This window comes from Coloeus monedula (genome assembly GCF_965178545.1).
Source record: "Coloeus monedula genome assembly, chromosome: 2".
NCBI classification, from domain to species: Eukaryota; Metazoa; Chordata; class Aves; order Passeriformes; family Corvidae; genus Coloeus; species Coloeus monedula.
The window spans coordinates 68,017,404-68,033,662 of record NC_138782.1 but is presented as its reverse complement, the minus strand read 5'-3'; the positions used below and the strand labels follow the sequence as shown (position 1 = coordinate 68,033,662).

Sequence of the window (16,259 nt, the reverse complement as noted above, 5' to 3'; positions counted from 1 at the left end):
ATAGAACTACTTAGGTGCCTAAAATTAGGTACATACTTAATTACCTTGATAAATGACAGCAGCAAACTTCTATTAAGGCTAATCTGGTATTATAATGCATTAATCTCAATTTCCATTCCAGAAAGTTTGGTACAGGTAATAGCACCTTTTTGATCATCTTACAGCACTATCCCGCACTTTCATAAAGCAAAGAATTTCATATTAGTACAAAATAAAAAAGGTAACATTGTTGTCTCCATATTTTAGACCATAATGAAGCAATTATCCATTCTTACCCACGCAGCATGCTAAAAAAAAAAGGCAGGAAGTACCCTTGTAATTTTATTGCACATATATAAAACAATTTAGGTGTTTTGAATATATAGAATATTTGCCTTGATGTTTTCCAGATGTCATTAAGAAATTATAATTACACTTGGTTACTTAAAAATTACAAGAGGAGTGGCTATAAGAGGTTTAAACTGCACTTTACCACTACAACCACTTTACCTACTACCATGAGTAGGCTAAATATCCTTATGTACCATGCACACAAAGAGGAATACTTCAAGATTTAGCAAATTAATATTAGTTCATATTCCTCTCTTCTGTCTGCTGGTGTTCTGTGTGTGATAAAGCCTATGAAACAGAATTGAACAAAGACTTCTGCATGGATTTCTCCACCGGTGTGTTCAGTGAGCATAAGCCCCAGATGGTGGTGAGTGTGGATTCCCCCGGGTCCAGACAGCACAGACCAGTGAGGCTGAGCCCACCGGGGTCCCAGGGCACTTGCTCTGAAGTAGAAATAGCAAAGGCTTAAACTGTCCTGCCATCTAGTGGGATCTTCAGCCTGCCAGGTAGGCTGTGCAAGGCAGTGGAGGGAGACAAATTTAAGAGACTTCAAACCCAGCTGCAAACTGGGCTGGTGAGAGGCAGAAGGTCTCCAGCTGATCCGACCCGTTCACTTCAGGAGTTTTGCTATGGGCTCAGTATCTCTGAGTCTTGGTGTCTCTGTATACAGAAGTCCGTGTGATTGCAAACAGGAGGCATCTTGTGTTTCAAACCATAAACTTATTATAAAACAGACGTCCAAGTCTGGCTTCCAGCCTACCCTGCTTTAGGTGCCCACTCTGCGATTTGGGCTTGGGTGCAAATTCTGCCACAGATTACTGTTTTGACCTTTTTTAGTGATAATTGTGTTTCATCTTCTCAACCTGAAGCTGTTCTACTTTGGCTAGCAATTAGCAATGATTGCTGAGAACTCCTACTTGACTATCTTGGTTCTTTTCCCTTTTCAGCCCAGTGGGGACCAGTTTGTATCCCGATGGCTGTAAGCAACAGGAAGCCTGAAGGCCATCACTTCATCTTGGCATGTGCCACATCCCGATGCCAGATCTCTGAATTTTAGTGCAAGACTTATATTTGATGGAATATGTTGTGGGGATTTTTTGTTGTTTGTGTGCTGTTTGCTTGTTGGGGGCGAGGGGGTGGGGGCAGGGGTTACCTGTGTGCTGAGGGCTTTTCTGTGTTAAACATAGATATATTAATTGCTTGCAATGCAAAGGGCCCTGATGTGAGGATTTGGACAATCCCTACCAGTGCTTTATTCCTGGGACTCTGCTGTACAATGATTGATGCTGTAAGTCCAGTGCTTATCGTACAATGTATGGAAAAGCTAATCTGTGAGAGACTGGCTTGATCCTACTGTGCTTTTATTTCCAGACTGTTTGGGCATGTTTGTCAATGATACATCAGCAGAGTAAACATGAAAAGAAGGAGCATGTGAAGTGCTGCTAATGCCCAGCAGTACTCGAGAAGCAGTTTTCCAGTAATGGGCTCGGTTTCCTAAGAGTGCAGGAGCACCTTTTCCCGAGGGACGGGCTCCGCCGCCGGCAGCCGGCACCTCCCTTCCGGCGGGCACAAGATGGCGCCCGAGCCCGCGCCAGGCACACAGCCGAGCCCTGGCCTTCCTCACAGCCGAGCCCCTGTCCGCCCCCCGGCTCGCAGCTGCCCGGGCACGGCGGGGTTCGGGTCTCCTCCGGGGTGATCGCTGGCGTGAGGAAGAGCGGGGGCTGTGGCATCGCCGCGGAACGGAGGACGGGGCTCCCCACAGGCGCCGAGCGGTGGCGGCAGAGGGCGCCCTTGCCCTGGCGCGGCCTCGGTTCCGGCGGCCGCCGCGGCGGCTCCCCCCGCGCGGGCCCTGGGCGCTGCAACTCCCGCGGCTTCCCAACCAGGGCAAGCGGGCTCAACAACCCGATCCCACCCCGCTCCTTCCTTCCCTCTTGGATTGCCGTCTAACTCCGTTCAAAGCTCAATCCATCTACTCTTTTACTTTCTTCAGTGCTCACCCCTTGCTTCACTCACACCTCGTTAAGCTGAACATCTACCGTGAGTGCTTTCAACGCCCAATACAAGAAATGAATCTCTTTAATTGCCTCCATACTTGCTAAAATAAGATGGTAGAAGGACAACTCATTGCTGTTCCTCCCAGGAAGCACTGGGTAAATGTTCCTTTATCAGACAGACTCATGAGAGACCTTTGAGCCAGGCATAGAACAGCCCTTGTCTCAAACACGGAGAGAGGGAAAGCTTCTGTGGGAAAAAAATAGCATGTCGTTATACAAGTAGAGGTGGTGTTGCAATCTAAAAAAGTGCTGAAATAAGTTTCTTCCGGGCATCTTTTTTAAGACAGCCTTTGAACTTTGCATCTTTTTTTTTTCTTTTTTTTTTTTAACATTGGCTGTTGTGACTAGAAACTTCTAGGTAAATTTATAAAGGATGATATGAAATGTTGGAATGTAAGAAGGAGTATATTTAAGGGAGGGAAGACAAAGGACAATGAAATTGAGTTAAAAACATGAAAGTTGCACCATATTTCCTCTCCACAGCCCTTCTTTGATCAGAACAGCTGAGCCAGTCATGGTGCAAGGAAGTCAGCCTGCTCCTGCACCCTTCACTGGCTCTGGACTCTGGATATTTTGAGCTCTAGGTGCAAGGCTGATCAGCCACTCAAGAAAGTTTCAAAGGTCTGGAAGAAGATGCTATTAGAAGCCTTGTTTAAATATTACGAGATTAGTTAATGATTTTGACAATAGAGGGTCTGGTTTATGTTTACTGTTGCCACACTGAGGGAAAAGTCTTTTGAAACATGTACACATGAATGTGTAGAATTAAAGGAATGGTGGCTGTAGCTATACCTCCTCACTGGCATTTAGTGCAGTGCAGTCCACAAAGTGAGTGCCATGATTATCCAGGCAGGGCCTACATGCCTGTTTTATTTTCTGTGTATATCTGTGTCTTTTCCCATAATAGACTCTGGATTTGGCAAAGTACAAACCCACACTTAGCAAGTAGGATGTGTTTTTAAGTTTCCTGGTATAGACTTGTCTATTGTGACCATCTCATGTGATTTCTTGCATAATCCAGGATACAGAACTTCTCTGAATTACTTCCTGCATCACGTCCAATAGCTGTGGTTGTTAGCATAGTTCACAATTTGCAGGGATGAAAAGTCTTGTAAGGCAGTTTGAAAGTCGGCCAAAGGGTTAAGTCTCCTCGCAGCTAGTATGCACTTCATTTTTAATATAAATTTCTGTAGGTTTAACTTTCAGTCACTGGAGTTTTGTGTACCAAACTGAAGAGACCACTGTTTCTCTGGGATTGTCTTCAAACATCCAGTGTGATCAAACTTTCCCCAAGTTTGTCTTGGCACTAGTCCTTATTTAAAGCTAGTTATGAGCTATCTCAACCCTGCAATGCTTAAAATTGCTCTAAAATTTTGTGTTCCAGGAAGTTCATGTATTTAGACTCATGAAAACTGAGAAATTACTCAGTGCTTGGTCACAAACCAACATGTAAAGCAGGGATATGGTTGCACTCTTGAATGAATCAAGTTAGGTATGTAATTCCAGCTAGGTCAGCCAGCATGAGGTTACATTTCAAATACCTGATCTGTGTCAGGCATTTGTTCATCCATGACAGGCCCATAAATTGATAACCTAATTAAATTATTTATCAAGACTGTGGAATCCATATATTTCTCTGGATGCACTAACAGTGCTCTTTAGAACTTCTGAGGAAACGGCTTGCTCCAGGTGAGAGATTCTGATTTAGAGGACACAAACCCAGAGGAGTGTGGCTGGGAGATCACATCTAGCTCCAACAGGCTCTGACTGTGTCCTGTCAGTCCATAGCTCAGTGAAACAGAGGAAGACCTTAGGAATATCCAAACGCAGGTAGTTAATGAACTGAGTTTTAACTTTCCATCTGTTTTCCAAATTCACTGATTGTTTTCTCAGATTTGAAATTCAGCCAAATAAACCTGATTTTACTTTTTGCCTAAATCCCAGCTGGTACTGAGAGTGATTTCCGGATATTGTAGAAAACTGAATGCTTTGGTATGGACAAACTGAATGAAGGTACATTGAGCCATTCCAAAAAATTCTTAAATCCAGCCTTGCAGATTGCACAGTTGTCTTTTGTTTTGCTAAAGGATTTACCTTGGGATTGATTAGCTTGAGATTTATTATACTGAATTCCAAATAGTCACACTTATTTATGTATTTGACAGCCTCCATGGCATATTCTAGGGCTACAGAAAGAGAATATGACATTTATGACATATGACAAGTTAAACTTGTACCTTTGACACTGTAAAATTTATACTGATGATGATAAAATCATTCCCTCCTTTGCTATAATACAGAGTCCTTGGACCCTTAATACAGAGGGTCTCTCTGTTCCACTAATATTCTCAGTAGTCTGCCCTGAACAGACCAAACAGACCTGAACACCAAATTTACACATCTCTCAGAATCACCTGCAACAAGTCAAATGCAAGTCATCTAATCTCCTTAAACCTGTGGGCTATTTTTCCATTCCTCCTAGTAAGAATTATTTTAATTTAGTATGTCCATAGTATTCATATGCCTTCTAAATTCTTCTGAGTCATTATTACCCCTGAAATAGTCAGGTTGCTTATTTATACGATTTTGTTTCTGTCTTCCTTACCTTTGCCCGTGCTGAAATTGTAAGCCTGGGAAGCTGATTTCTTGTATTGATTTTACAGTAACTAGACAGCTATTGTAAGTGACACCCAGTATCAGGCATTTCTGTTACATTTTAAAGGCTTTGAAATAGTTTTTCTACTCTTAAATGCAAAAGAAAGCAAAGACAAAAAATAACAGAGGCCTAATGACACAAAGTAACTGCATCTTCAATAAATTCAATTAGGAGCCAGGAAGGTGGCTGGCTTTAATGCTGGCTAATTCTTTGAGGAGAGTGTCTGTCTTGAGTCATCTAAATGTAAGTGATACGGTAATAAACAAGAGCTAACAACCTCCCAAATGCCTTTTAGAAGCAGAGAACATCCTGGAGATATTTCATTGCATTTGCTTGCTTTAAATCATTGTCAACCAGCTGTCCTCCCAGCTTAAACCAATCCAAATATATGTCTAATAGTTAATAATGAGGTATTAGTGGGTATTTACTTTCCAGGACTCTCCTAATCTCATGTCACACCAGTTTGTAACATAAGAGAGAGTCTACAAGAATGAAATGCATGATCACAGACTACTTCGTTTTCACCAATTAGCAACCAACACCAGAATTAGACCTTAACATGACTTGTGTCTAATGTTAGCCTGTCCTGGCATTATTTTGCTTGAGCTTTACAGTGGCAGGAAACCTGCTGAACATGTTCCTAAGTTTTGCCTAAGATATGTCATGCTCTTAGAAAGGATATGGTATAAACATGTCTTTCCTGCTCCTGCCTGCATTACCTTGCACCTCGCCTATCATCTGGTCCAAAGCTCCAGCAAAGCCCTTCCCCTGGCATTTATGCAGTACAAAACTGGATTCATACAGATGCTTTGTACCTGGGGCCATTCTGTCACCACTTGCTTGTGCAGCTGCATAACTGGGTGTCTTCTCCAGGAGGCATTTATCTCTGGGATTTCTAATGAGCTATCTGTTGATAGAATAAATAAACCTAGATATTTTCTGTGATTCACCAACAGCACTGAGATGGTTTATTTTTATTTGGGGGATCAGCAAATCTTTTAGACAACTAGAGGACATATGAGATAATTTTAGTTAAGAACTCTCTACTGTCCTGTTTGACATTAGATTTCTCTGCAGCACCAAAAACCAAATCACACTCAGCCCTGAAGTAACATCATCCTGTCTGACACAACAGCTACTAAGCTCTGTTCATTTCTGTATTACACTGAGAACAAAGCTGCACAGAGATTCACAGCAGGGCTTCAAACAAGCTTCACATTTGCTGAAAATACCCTATAAAATGGAGGAAAATACCCTATAAATGGAGGAAACTTTTCCTTTCATCTGCACATTATTTTCAGTTTCCTTAATTCAAAAGTAGCCCGCTATATGTTTCATAATGCTAAGAGTTTAAAGAAATGTCTAAGTGAGTTAGGACCTTGAATCATGTTTGCTTTCAATGGAATTCAATACCTAAAAGGCCTCTGAATGCCTACATCTGCTTTTGTACCAGGGGAGTTAGGCCTTGGTATCACTGCTGCCCTTTGTTGCACATATGGGTACAAGATGCTCTGCAGTTCCAGGACCTTCATTGCCAGAAATGTTTGAATAATGCAGTCACCACTACGTTATCTGAAGGTCTTATAACATAGTATCCCCTTAACATAGTATTCCTGGCTATTGTACTACGAAGATGGTGAAAGGACAGAGATTTAACTGAGTTGGTGAAGCAAGAGTGCCCCACCTGCATTAGATCCAGAGAGGGACAGAGCAAAAGGACAGATAAACTTGCTTCAAATATTAGCTGCACCAATTTCCTTACTTTTCTACAGCCAAACACAAAGCCTTTAGTGACTGGCTACAGTGATTAGATGCTCAGTAGTTCCTGACATAGATTACATGGGGAATCCACACATGACAGAGCCTCATGGTCAGACTTTTCTACCAGAGCAGCCTGGTGACCATCCTGTGGTGCTCCCTTCCTCCGCATACCCCCACACCCTTTTTTGTTTTCCTTTTTCCTGAAGAAGTAATTTTTGTTCTTTCAAGTACAGAATGAGGACTGAATGAGGCTGACAGCCTCATTCTCTGAATGTCTGAGGGCATGTGAAGCAGGGATATAATGTGGATGGGGGGGAAAGGTAGCCAAAAGCAGGTTGTGTGTCCTGTATTTGAAGGCTGAAGGTTAGAACAGTCTCACCAAATGGCCTTTGGAAGCAAGGATTACTCATTAGACAGGGATATCTTGCTGCAGAATTTTCATCTTTCAAGCAGGCCTTGTACAGGGAATGCAAGTGTGCCTACTTACACTGCTCATGTGGTATAAAGAGTTTAGTGTAAAGGAGAATGAATCCCTGGGTGTTCAGAATCTGCAGAGATACTATTCATCATGGGAGTACAGTCTTTTAAACGCATCCAACTGCTGACAGTACAAAAGAAACTCCAAGCTGATCTCTTGTGCAGCAACCTAAAATGCACACCACGACAGTGTATTTCACACTGTGATTTCTGTTTCAGCCATAGCAAAGCGTTTATGTCATCAAGATGACTTGTACTAGTTTTTGATATTAGCATAACACTTGCATAAGAGTCCACAATCAAACACAGGGCATAAGATGCTGTGGAAAACATTTTGAACTGTGGCTTGTCACCCTAAAAAAGGAGTCAATAATGTAACATTTCCTACTGTTGATTTACGCTGCTCCCAAATCATCACTAACACAGACAGGTGGGATCTCACCATCATAAAACATGATGTGAAGACTTTGGCAACCTTTCCACTTAAGAAGGAATGTGAACATTTTAGCAGAACCTATTTTATATTTGAAGCATGATGCGCAGTGTTAAAGAATGTATTTTTCTTAAGAAATTCTTATGTGCTTCCTTCCCCTTAAGAGCGGGTATCACTCTAGGTACTTGTTTTAGTTAAATACATTGAGAAATCCTCACAGAACAGAGCTGTCCCATCAGTTTAGGTATGACTGCTTAAATTAGGAAGGATCCTGAAATATCTGCCTCCCAAATGCCCAGGCTGCAGCACTGTCTGGAAGAAGGTGCAAGGCAGAAGTGTCCTTGCAGAGTCCAGCCAGCAGTAGTGGCACTGAATCATTTTCAGGAGTTTTATATCACAAAGTCCGTGAGGCCAGTGGTGTACAACAAGCCCCAGTGAGCACAGACAGCATGAGCTCTCCCAGGCTCTGTGCACACATCTGCACCAGAATAATAAACAGGGGCTCCAGGGATACTGCAAACAAAATCTGTATGAGCAGATAACTTTGTCTTGTCCGTACGGGGAGAGGAGACACTGTCAGTTCATGAGGATATTTGGTAAAATAATTTAGAACTTAATATCATAGAATCATAAAATTATTTGGGTTGGATCATCCAGTTCCAAGCCCCCTGCCATGGTCAGGGACTGTTCCACTAGTCCAGGCTGCTTAAAGCCCCATCCAATCTGGCATGTTTAAATTAATTTCCCATAAGAAACATCACTTGCCCTACACCCAAAGAATGTGCCATACTAGAAGAGCCTGAAAGAAATACAAATGATGGCCAAAAACTAATTAAAAAACATTAGAAAATATTCATAATTATTTATATTTTGTATGGCTGAACTAGGTAGAAAATTGTTGAGGTTTCGTTCCTAAATCACGTAAATTCTCTTTCACTTAGTCCCTGAGTTTTGTTGCAAGAGCTGAAGTGCTAGATTCACTATTCTGGAATCCATCCAAACCATAATTCAGGAAAAGCTGACACCGTGGGATGTCCCACAGAGACAGGCTGCTTTTTGAAAAACACTCAAAATGAGACAAGATGACCCCTAATGCCTTCAACAAATTTCAGAGAATAACTAGAAGGAAGACATTCCCTCTCTTGCAGGGGAAAAAAGAAAGAAAAAAAAAAAAAAAAGAGAGAGAGAGAGAAAGGAAAAGAAAGAGTTTTAAGCTCTTTTCCTTTTTCTTCATTCTTAATTCTCCAAATGCTAACAGTTGTGGAGCCAAGATGCTGTTTCGAGCCAGTTACAGCAAATACCAAGTTCAGACAGCGTCCATACACATGCCATTGTGGGTAAAGGGATCTGCAGTTGGCCAGGATCAAAACGGGCATGAAAATCTTCTTGGGAAAACTTTTGGAGGTGGTGTCCTGCAGTAGCGGTACGATCGTGTGTTTTCACTCAGTAGCCTTTCACGTTGGGTGCCCGCTTCTCGTTTTGCCCGCGCGTTCATTTAACAGCGAGGCGGGCGGACGGGGGTGCCCCGGAGCGGCTCAGGGGAGGAGCGGTGCGGCAGGCGGAGGCAGCCCCCCTCCCTGCCCCCTTCACGTCCTGCCGGCTCCCCGGCCGGGCACCCACCGCCCCCTCCCCCGACGGTGCGGGCGTCTCCGCGGCGGCCCTCGGGGGCGGACCGCGGCCACCCCCGCCTCCGGCCCCCGCCGGGCGCCGGCTTTAAATGCGGGCCGGCGCGGCGGCACCGGTGCTCTTGCCACCTCCGGCACCGCGCTTGGAACACGTAGCCGGCCGCCATGGTCGAGGCTTTCTGCGCCACCTGGAAGTTGGTGGACAGCCACAACTTCGACGAGTACATGAAGGCACTGGGTAGGTACGGCCGGGTGGTGGCACCTTAGGAAACCTTGCAATTTTGCACCATCTTAAAAAAAAAAAAATTGAAAAGGCACTCCCCCATTGCCAGAAGTGTAGGTGAGACACTGGCAGCAGTGGTGGTGATGGAGGGGGTGGTTGTGGCGGCTGTGCTTCTTATCCATAGAGCTAATTCTATGCGGATCATTCACCTGGGCGGTCGGGTGTGTTTGTGTGGGATAGGCTCCGGGAAATGTCCCCGGGCTAAGGGAAGCGTGTGAGAAACGAGCACGTGCTGCCTGCGGATAAGTTTGAAACAAACACGCAAAAAAGCAATCATTATGCTGGAGTGATAAGGAATTGAAACTGAGCAGCAGAAGCGATCGCGGCCGTGCGTGTGACCGCGGGCGGAGTGCGGTGCTCGGCGGCGAGGGAGGGCGCGGAGCTACAGCTGGGAGGACAGTAGCGGTGGATACTCGCGGTACAAGGGCACGAGAGAAGCAGACAGCAGCGTTTCACAGGGATAGCCGGCAGCTGTAGAGCGGGGTAAAAGATCTCTGTACCTCAATACATAGAAAAAAAAAGCAAAAATCCCAGTTTGATGGATTTCTCTTTTCCCTTGAATGGTCTAGGAGTGGGGTTTGCAACACGGCAGGTGGGGAATGTGACTAAACCCACTGTGATTATCAGCAGCGAGGGAGACAAAGTAGTGATCAGAACTCAAAGCACTTTCAAAAACACAGAGATCAGCTTTAAACTGGGAGAGGAATTTGATGAAACTACCCCCGACGATAGAAACTGCAAAGTAAGTGAACTCTGGGGCTGCAGTTGCCTCTCTTTTTCTTCCCACCCCGCCCCCCAGTCTCTGCCTTTGGTACAGTCAAAGGAAAAAATGTAACTTCTGATGCTACTAGTTTTAGAGCACTGCAAAGGACAGGAAAAAAAAAAAAAGGCAAGATTGAGCCTTGCTTGTCCTGCCCACTTACACCATACCTTTTCTGAGTGTATCACGTTGCCAGCTCCCTGTCTGCCTTCCAGTGTCAACTGATTGTGTTAGTTGCTTGCTTGTCTCACAAGCCAAATATCATCTGGCATAACTTTTCCCAGTCAAAATAGTCAGATGCCTCTTTTGAGGCATAACCTTTGGGAGCTTAACATCAAATATTATTCCAAGGCACATCTGAAGTGGGATCTTGTGAGATCTTGGAACTCAAAGGAAACAACTTTTTCATCCTTTGACACAAACAAGAATTGTGTGGATTTCATGCTTAAAACGAGGATGATTCAAAGCCTTGGCTTTAAAATGGCTGGGACTACTTTATCATTCTAGATCCACATCCATCTGTAGAAGAGAATTCAATAGAACAGTGCATGCTGAATGTGTGAGCAGAATCCCAACTACCCAAAATAAAGGCATGTCTTTGTTTTTCTTGGTATCTCACAGTCAGTTGTGACCCTGGATGGAGAGAAGCTAGTGCACATACAGAAATGGGATGGCAAAGAGACAAACTTTGTGAGAGAAATAAAGGATGGCAAAATGGTAATGGTAAGTATAAAGCACTCTGAGCATTTGCATGCACCGCAAACACTCCCAACTTACTCTTATCTCAAGCTTTGTGAACAGTGTGATTTAGACACAAATCGTTAAACTAATTGGTGAGAAAAGCTAGCAGAGACTCTTTAAATATTTATTTTGTTTTGCTTTGTGTATTGTTTTACTGACAATTAAAAATTTTTTAGTGGCTTTAGGCAGGCTAGGCTGTGGATTTCCAGAGTGTATGTGTTCTCTTTCTAGACTTTTGTGTAAATACCCAAGAAAAAAAGTCCTGGTGAGCTTGTAATGATACAAAGTTCTTGATTATATAGAAAATTATCTGTTGCCAGTGGCAATTTAGACTTCTTTAAAAACTTGTTTTATGTGTGCACACATAAATAGTATTTAATTACACAGAACAAGTAGTTTCCTTAAAAAAGGAAAAAATTACAATATAGCTAATAGCGTTTTCATGTTTAATAATAAAGGTTTTAGTCCTCCTATCTTATTAAAAACTATGATAAACTGTGTGGAGAAAAGTCTGAGTTTAAATTCACCTGCTTTTCCTGACTTTTTAGAAACAAGAGTATGGGGTGAATAAATGTTGTGAGTTACTACAGCTTATGTCCAGGATAGCACTTCTCATGGCACACAGATGTAGCTTTCAAAAATAAAATGTGTTTAGCTATACTAATCCATCAGACTTGGTTGTTGGAGAAGACCAGTTATTTTGTTTCCTAAATACTTCAGAAAGTATCTGTGTGGATGAAGACTTGCAAATAATACAAACTTTAAAACATAGTGAAACACAATGTGGCAAGTTTTTCAAGGGAAAACACATGCTTTGCTTTTTGAACAGCTATGTACAAATCACGCAAACTCAGAAAATCTTGTCTTTTGTAATTGGAATACAGTGAGATGCCCTGTTCTACTTCAGAAAATACCTCCAGAATGCACACTGTAGTTGGTGTTCTGCACAACTGCAATGTCTAGAGTATTTGTTAGTTCTAGCTACACAGGGTACAGAATGCATTTTTTTAAGATGAGGTTCTCCTAGAGTTTATACCTATGCATAATAGTATAGAGCCCTTGGAATTTTAGATTGCACATCTTAGTGGGAAAAGCTTTGGGAAAATAAGTGTTAAGTCTGTATTAAAACAAGGCTATATTTAAAATAATTAAACAGTAAATTTAATTTAATTTTTAACAGCCTCCTTGTAAATGTGCATTATGTGTTTCTTGGGTGTGAGAGCAGCAAGGAGAAAGTATCATTTCTTATGGGAACCATAACTAATGCTTGGCTTTTTGTTCATTTAAAGTGTTAATAATCTAGATCTATTTGTTTTTCTATAAATTAAATAATGTAAACCAGCCTTGATCCACTATGGACTTCATAATGTGTTAAACCATTATAGAAAATGCTCCAGCCTCTAACATGTCTGTCTTTTCCTTGGACTTGCAGACTCTCACCTTTGGTGATGTGGTTGCTGTTCGTCACTATGAGAAAGCGTAGAGTTTACCTGACTTCTGTCCAGATGTTACTTCTGCTGGATGGATTAATGTCCTGTCCATAATTGATCATAGCTAAAATGCACATTTCTGGTATGAAAGGTTAATAATTTTTTTTTTTGGGGGGGGGGGTGTTTTTTATTAAAAAAAAAACAAAACAAAAACATTATGCTATCAAATTGGTGTACTTGTGCTGTATAGTGAAAACAGGTTAAACTTGGCATTAAATTTCTGGAACACTTGCCTCTCCTTTTTTTTTTTTTTTTTTTACAGTAAATGGAAAATATTTGAATTGTTTTGGAATGCAGATCAAACAAATTAAAAAGTTTTTTTAACTCTGCTCCTTTTGTATTTAATCAGCTAACATTCCAGTGTCCCGGAGGGAGGTGTTCAAAGTTCTTTTTTCTGAGTTAAAGGACAGAAAAGCATGTGCTACGCAATGGTACAGCAGCCTTTCTATGCAGTGTAGAGTACTTGGGGAAATGAAAAATTGACTTTGGCTTTTTGCTGAAGAAATCTAAACTAACTGTATTTATGTAGACAGAGAAGTGAGATGTTCACATCGGTTTCAGCTTTCCTCTTCCCTGGGAACTTGTTACTCAGCGCACGTTAAGGTCAATAAATTGGCAGATGATGTTCCAGAGCTCATAGAGTTTTGGTTTTAATACTTAAAGATTTTTAATTTGTTTTGATAGGTTTGGGTTTTGTTTTGTTGTTTGGTTTGTTTGTTTTTGGTTTTTTTTTGATAATATGCAAATATTGAAGTCTTTCACAGGGTGGGAGGAAAGGGTCAACATGCTAACTCCCTTACATCAGTCTCGACAGGAATGGTGGGAAAACAGTACAACATGAACCTACTGCAATTCCCCTTCCTGAACTGTTGTTTCATAGCTAATATGTACAAGAGATAACAATTTGCACTGTGAGCAATTTAAAATAAAATAAAATTAAACCCTTATGCCTGAACAAGACCAGAGTGGGAAAAACTGCCTTACACTTAGGAAAATTGAAACAGATTTTTGGCAGCATGGAGGAGATTGTTTGGATAGTCCATGTTTTTTAAATACTGACTCAGAGAACCACATGGACGTGTAGCTACCTACAGCCTTGTAAACAAAGGCAGAGCTGAGCTGTAGATTGAGCTGGTCATTGCTCTGTGAGTGGTGCATGTGGCTGCAGCGGGAAGTGCAGGATGGGCATCCTGCCCAACTTCCCAGCCCTCATCCTTCAGATCTGCTGTGTGATATGAGAAGAGGCTTCTTGCTTCCCTGGAACGATAGGATAACATGGGCAACTAATCTGGTAAAAGTTTACACATAACTGGCACAAATAGAAAATTCAGTGTTGTTAGCTTTATTTTTTTCACAAAAACCTGTTTGAAAGTAATATTCAAGTTTGTTTTCTCTTGTGGGGAACACTATACATCTAGAAAACAAAGTCCTTAGTTATCAACCTTTATAAATATCTTTTATTTGGTGGGCATTGATAGTTTTTATAGTCTAGGCGCTATCTTTTTTCAACCATAGAAATGAAAAGTAGAACATGCTCCAGTGCTATGGGGAGCTCCACTCTATGCTTTGGGCTGTTTCACTGGTATAGTGCGAGTTATGTTTAAGCAGCATCTTCTGCCCTTTGGCTTTATCAATCCATGTTTAATCCTCAGATTCAGTATCTAATACAGCCTTCATCTGCCTCCCCTCTGCTGCTGCCTTCTTGCCTGTGGGTGCATTTGCCACATGATAGTCTTTACCAGCCACCCTTTCTCAGAAAGCTGTGAGCAGCTGCTTTTCCCTCTTCACTGGTGTAAACAGACTTGCTTTCCCAATACTGGCATTCATCTTCACAACGAATGATTTGTGGGGTCATGAATTAAAAAACCTAGGTTTTTTTCTTAAATATGAGGAAAAGAACACAGAGGTAAATTGTTAAGATTTGGTTTACAAATAAGCCCTGAATGGTAAACATTTTGTGTTACAGTTACTTTTAAAAAAAGAGAAAAGGTAGCCTTTTAAACAAAAGCTACTTTTCCCTATTTAAATATAAATAATATTAGTGTCAAATTAAATAAGGAAAAGTGGAGAAGTGGTGCCTATGAAGTAACTAATGCTGCTCAGAGGAGTGGAAGAGAGGGCAATATACTGACACATGGGACCTCCAGCTGCTGATTACATAGCTTTGCAGAGCCCTGGAATGCAGATCTGAAAGGAACAGCACAGTGAGCAGTGGGACATTTCAGGGTAGCCACAGGATCCATGACATTATTATTGTGATCTTCTCCTAAAACTGACACCAAGTACGCTTCCTCTATACGGAACTACTTTGACTTCAATAAACAGCAGTTCTGAAAGCCTTGGCAGTGGAGACTTGTATTTACAACATACCTCATTGCTCCCCTGCAGCTATATTAAGGGTGCACTTAATAGTATATTTCATCAAGTTGGGTTTTTTTTTTTTGTTTGGTGGAGGTGTTTGTTTGTTTTGTTTGTTTTTGGGTTTTTTTGAAAGCTTTATAAGTAACCAGGATCCATTTTTACATGTATGCCGCGAGAAACCTTCCTTCCAAGAGATGCCTGAGGCTGGTATGGGGTGTCGAGCACAGCCTGCCTTCAGGCCGCCTCACATCACCCAGTGCCCCGAGTTCAGCCCTGCCCGCGGCCAGGCTTGGCTCCTGCGAGCCCCTTAGCGCTGAGCCGGGGGTGGCACCTCCTGAAGGTCACGCCGGGCGCGGCCGGCTGAGGCGACAGCCCGAGCCGCCGTCCGACAGCGGGCCACGGCCTGGGGCGGCTTCTCACCCCGAGCGGTGCGGGCGGGGCGCGGTGGTTTCCGGCAGCGCCGAGGAGGGCAAGGGCTTGCACAAGCCGTCCGGGGCTCGCCTCTTTCCCGGACGCCGGGGCGGTCACACGAGTAGAGCCGTCGGCGGGCCGGGCGCTCCCGCACGGCCGACATGGAGCTGCGGGTGGCGCTCGGGCTGGCGCTGGTCTGCTCTGCGCTGGAGGCGGCGCCAGCCGGCCCGCAGCGGCCCCGCTCCGCCGTGGGTGAGTCGGCCGGGTCAGCGGCTGAGGGGCCCGGCCGGGGCCGCCCGTGGGGGGCGGGGGGAGGCGGGTGAGGGGCGGCCCGGCGAGGGAGGCCCGGGCGGGGGCCGCGACCATGCCGGCGGCGCCGGGGGCACGGGCTGCGCGGTCCCCGCTTGCAGCCCCCTGCCCTCCTCCTGGCTCTGCTGCCCGCACATAAGCTGCTGCCGTAGTATTCCCTGTCCCAACTGGCTCAGCCTCCCGTGACTGCTAGATCAGTCAACACATCTCTTTTCAGGTACAGGGGTTACTCGGGGTTTATATTTAGTTGTCCGGGCAGGCCGGCGGGTGAGGTGAGGTGAGCCCCGCCCTGCCTCTGCCGCAGTGTCCCGGGGCACGCACCGCAAACACCGCGCTTGGGGGCTGTGCTGGGCTCTGCTGGCAGCAAACACACGCGCTCTGCCCGGCGCGATCCCCGCTCGGGCCGTGCGTGCAGGTGAGTGCTCCGAAATGGTTTCCCACGGAATTCTCATTCCATGTTGCTCACACTTGCCTCGGACCAAGCACGCAGCAATGTCCCGGCGTTTCTCTTGTCTCCTGTTGGTAGGTGTCACAGTTTTACAGATTTTGAAGATCACCTCTGGTCTTT

General features: G+C 43.8%; 2 protein-coding genes across 3 annotated transcripts in view; both read left to right on the top strand.

The window, feature by feature from the left end:
* Window positions 1-9,375: 9,375 nt before the first annotated feature.
* FABP7 (fatty acid binding protein 7) lies at window positions 9,376-12,667 on the top strand. The gene is made up of 4 exons (XM_082302755.1): window positions 9,376-9,574; window positions 10,189-10,361; window positions 11,001-11,102; window positions 12,553-12,667. Exons 1-4 carry the CDS (start codon window positions 9,502-9,504, stop codon window positions 12,601-12,603), a joined length of 399 nt encoding a protein of 132 aa, XP_082158881.1. The 5' UTR covers window positions 9,376-9,501; the 3' UTR covers window positions 12,604-12,667.
* A 2,665-nt stretch (window positions 12,668-15,332) lies between these two features.
* SMPDL3A (sphingomyelin phosphodiesterase acid like 3A) overlaps window positions 15,333-16,259 on the top strand; it is a 12,783-nt gene continuing 11,856 nt past the window's right edge. Inside the window, exon 1 of one of the 2 annotated variants that reach the window (XM_082303386.1) lies at window positions 15,333-15,634. In XM_082303386.1, the coding sequence (XP_082159512.1) occupies window positions 15,544-15,634 (91 nt within the window). In that variant the 5' untranslated portion in view covers window positions 15,333-15,543. Of the gene's footprint in view, window positions 15,635-15,736; window positions 15,909-16,259 lie in introns of those variants that run through there. The other variant, XM_082303387.1, reaches the window with a different exon arrangement.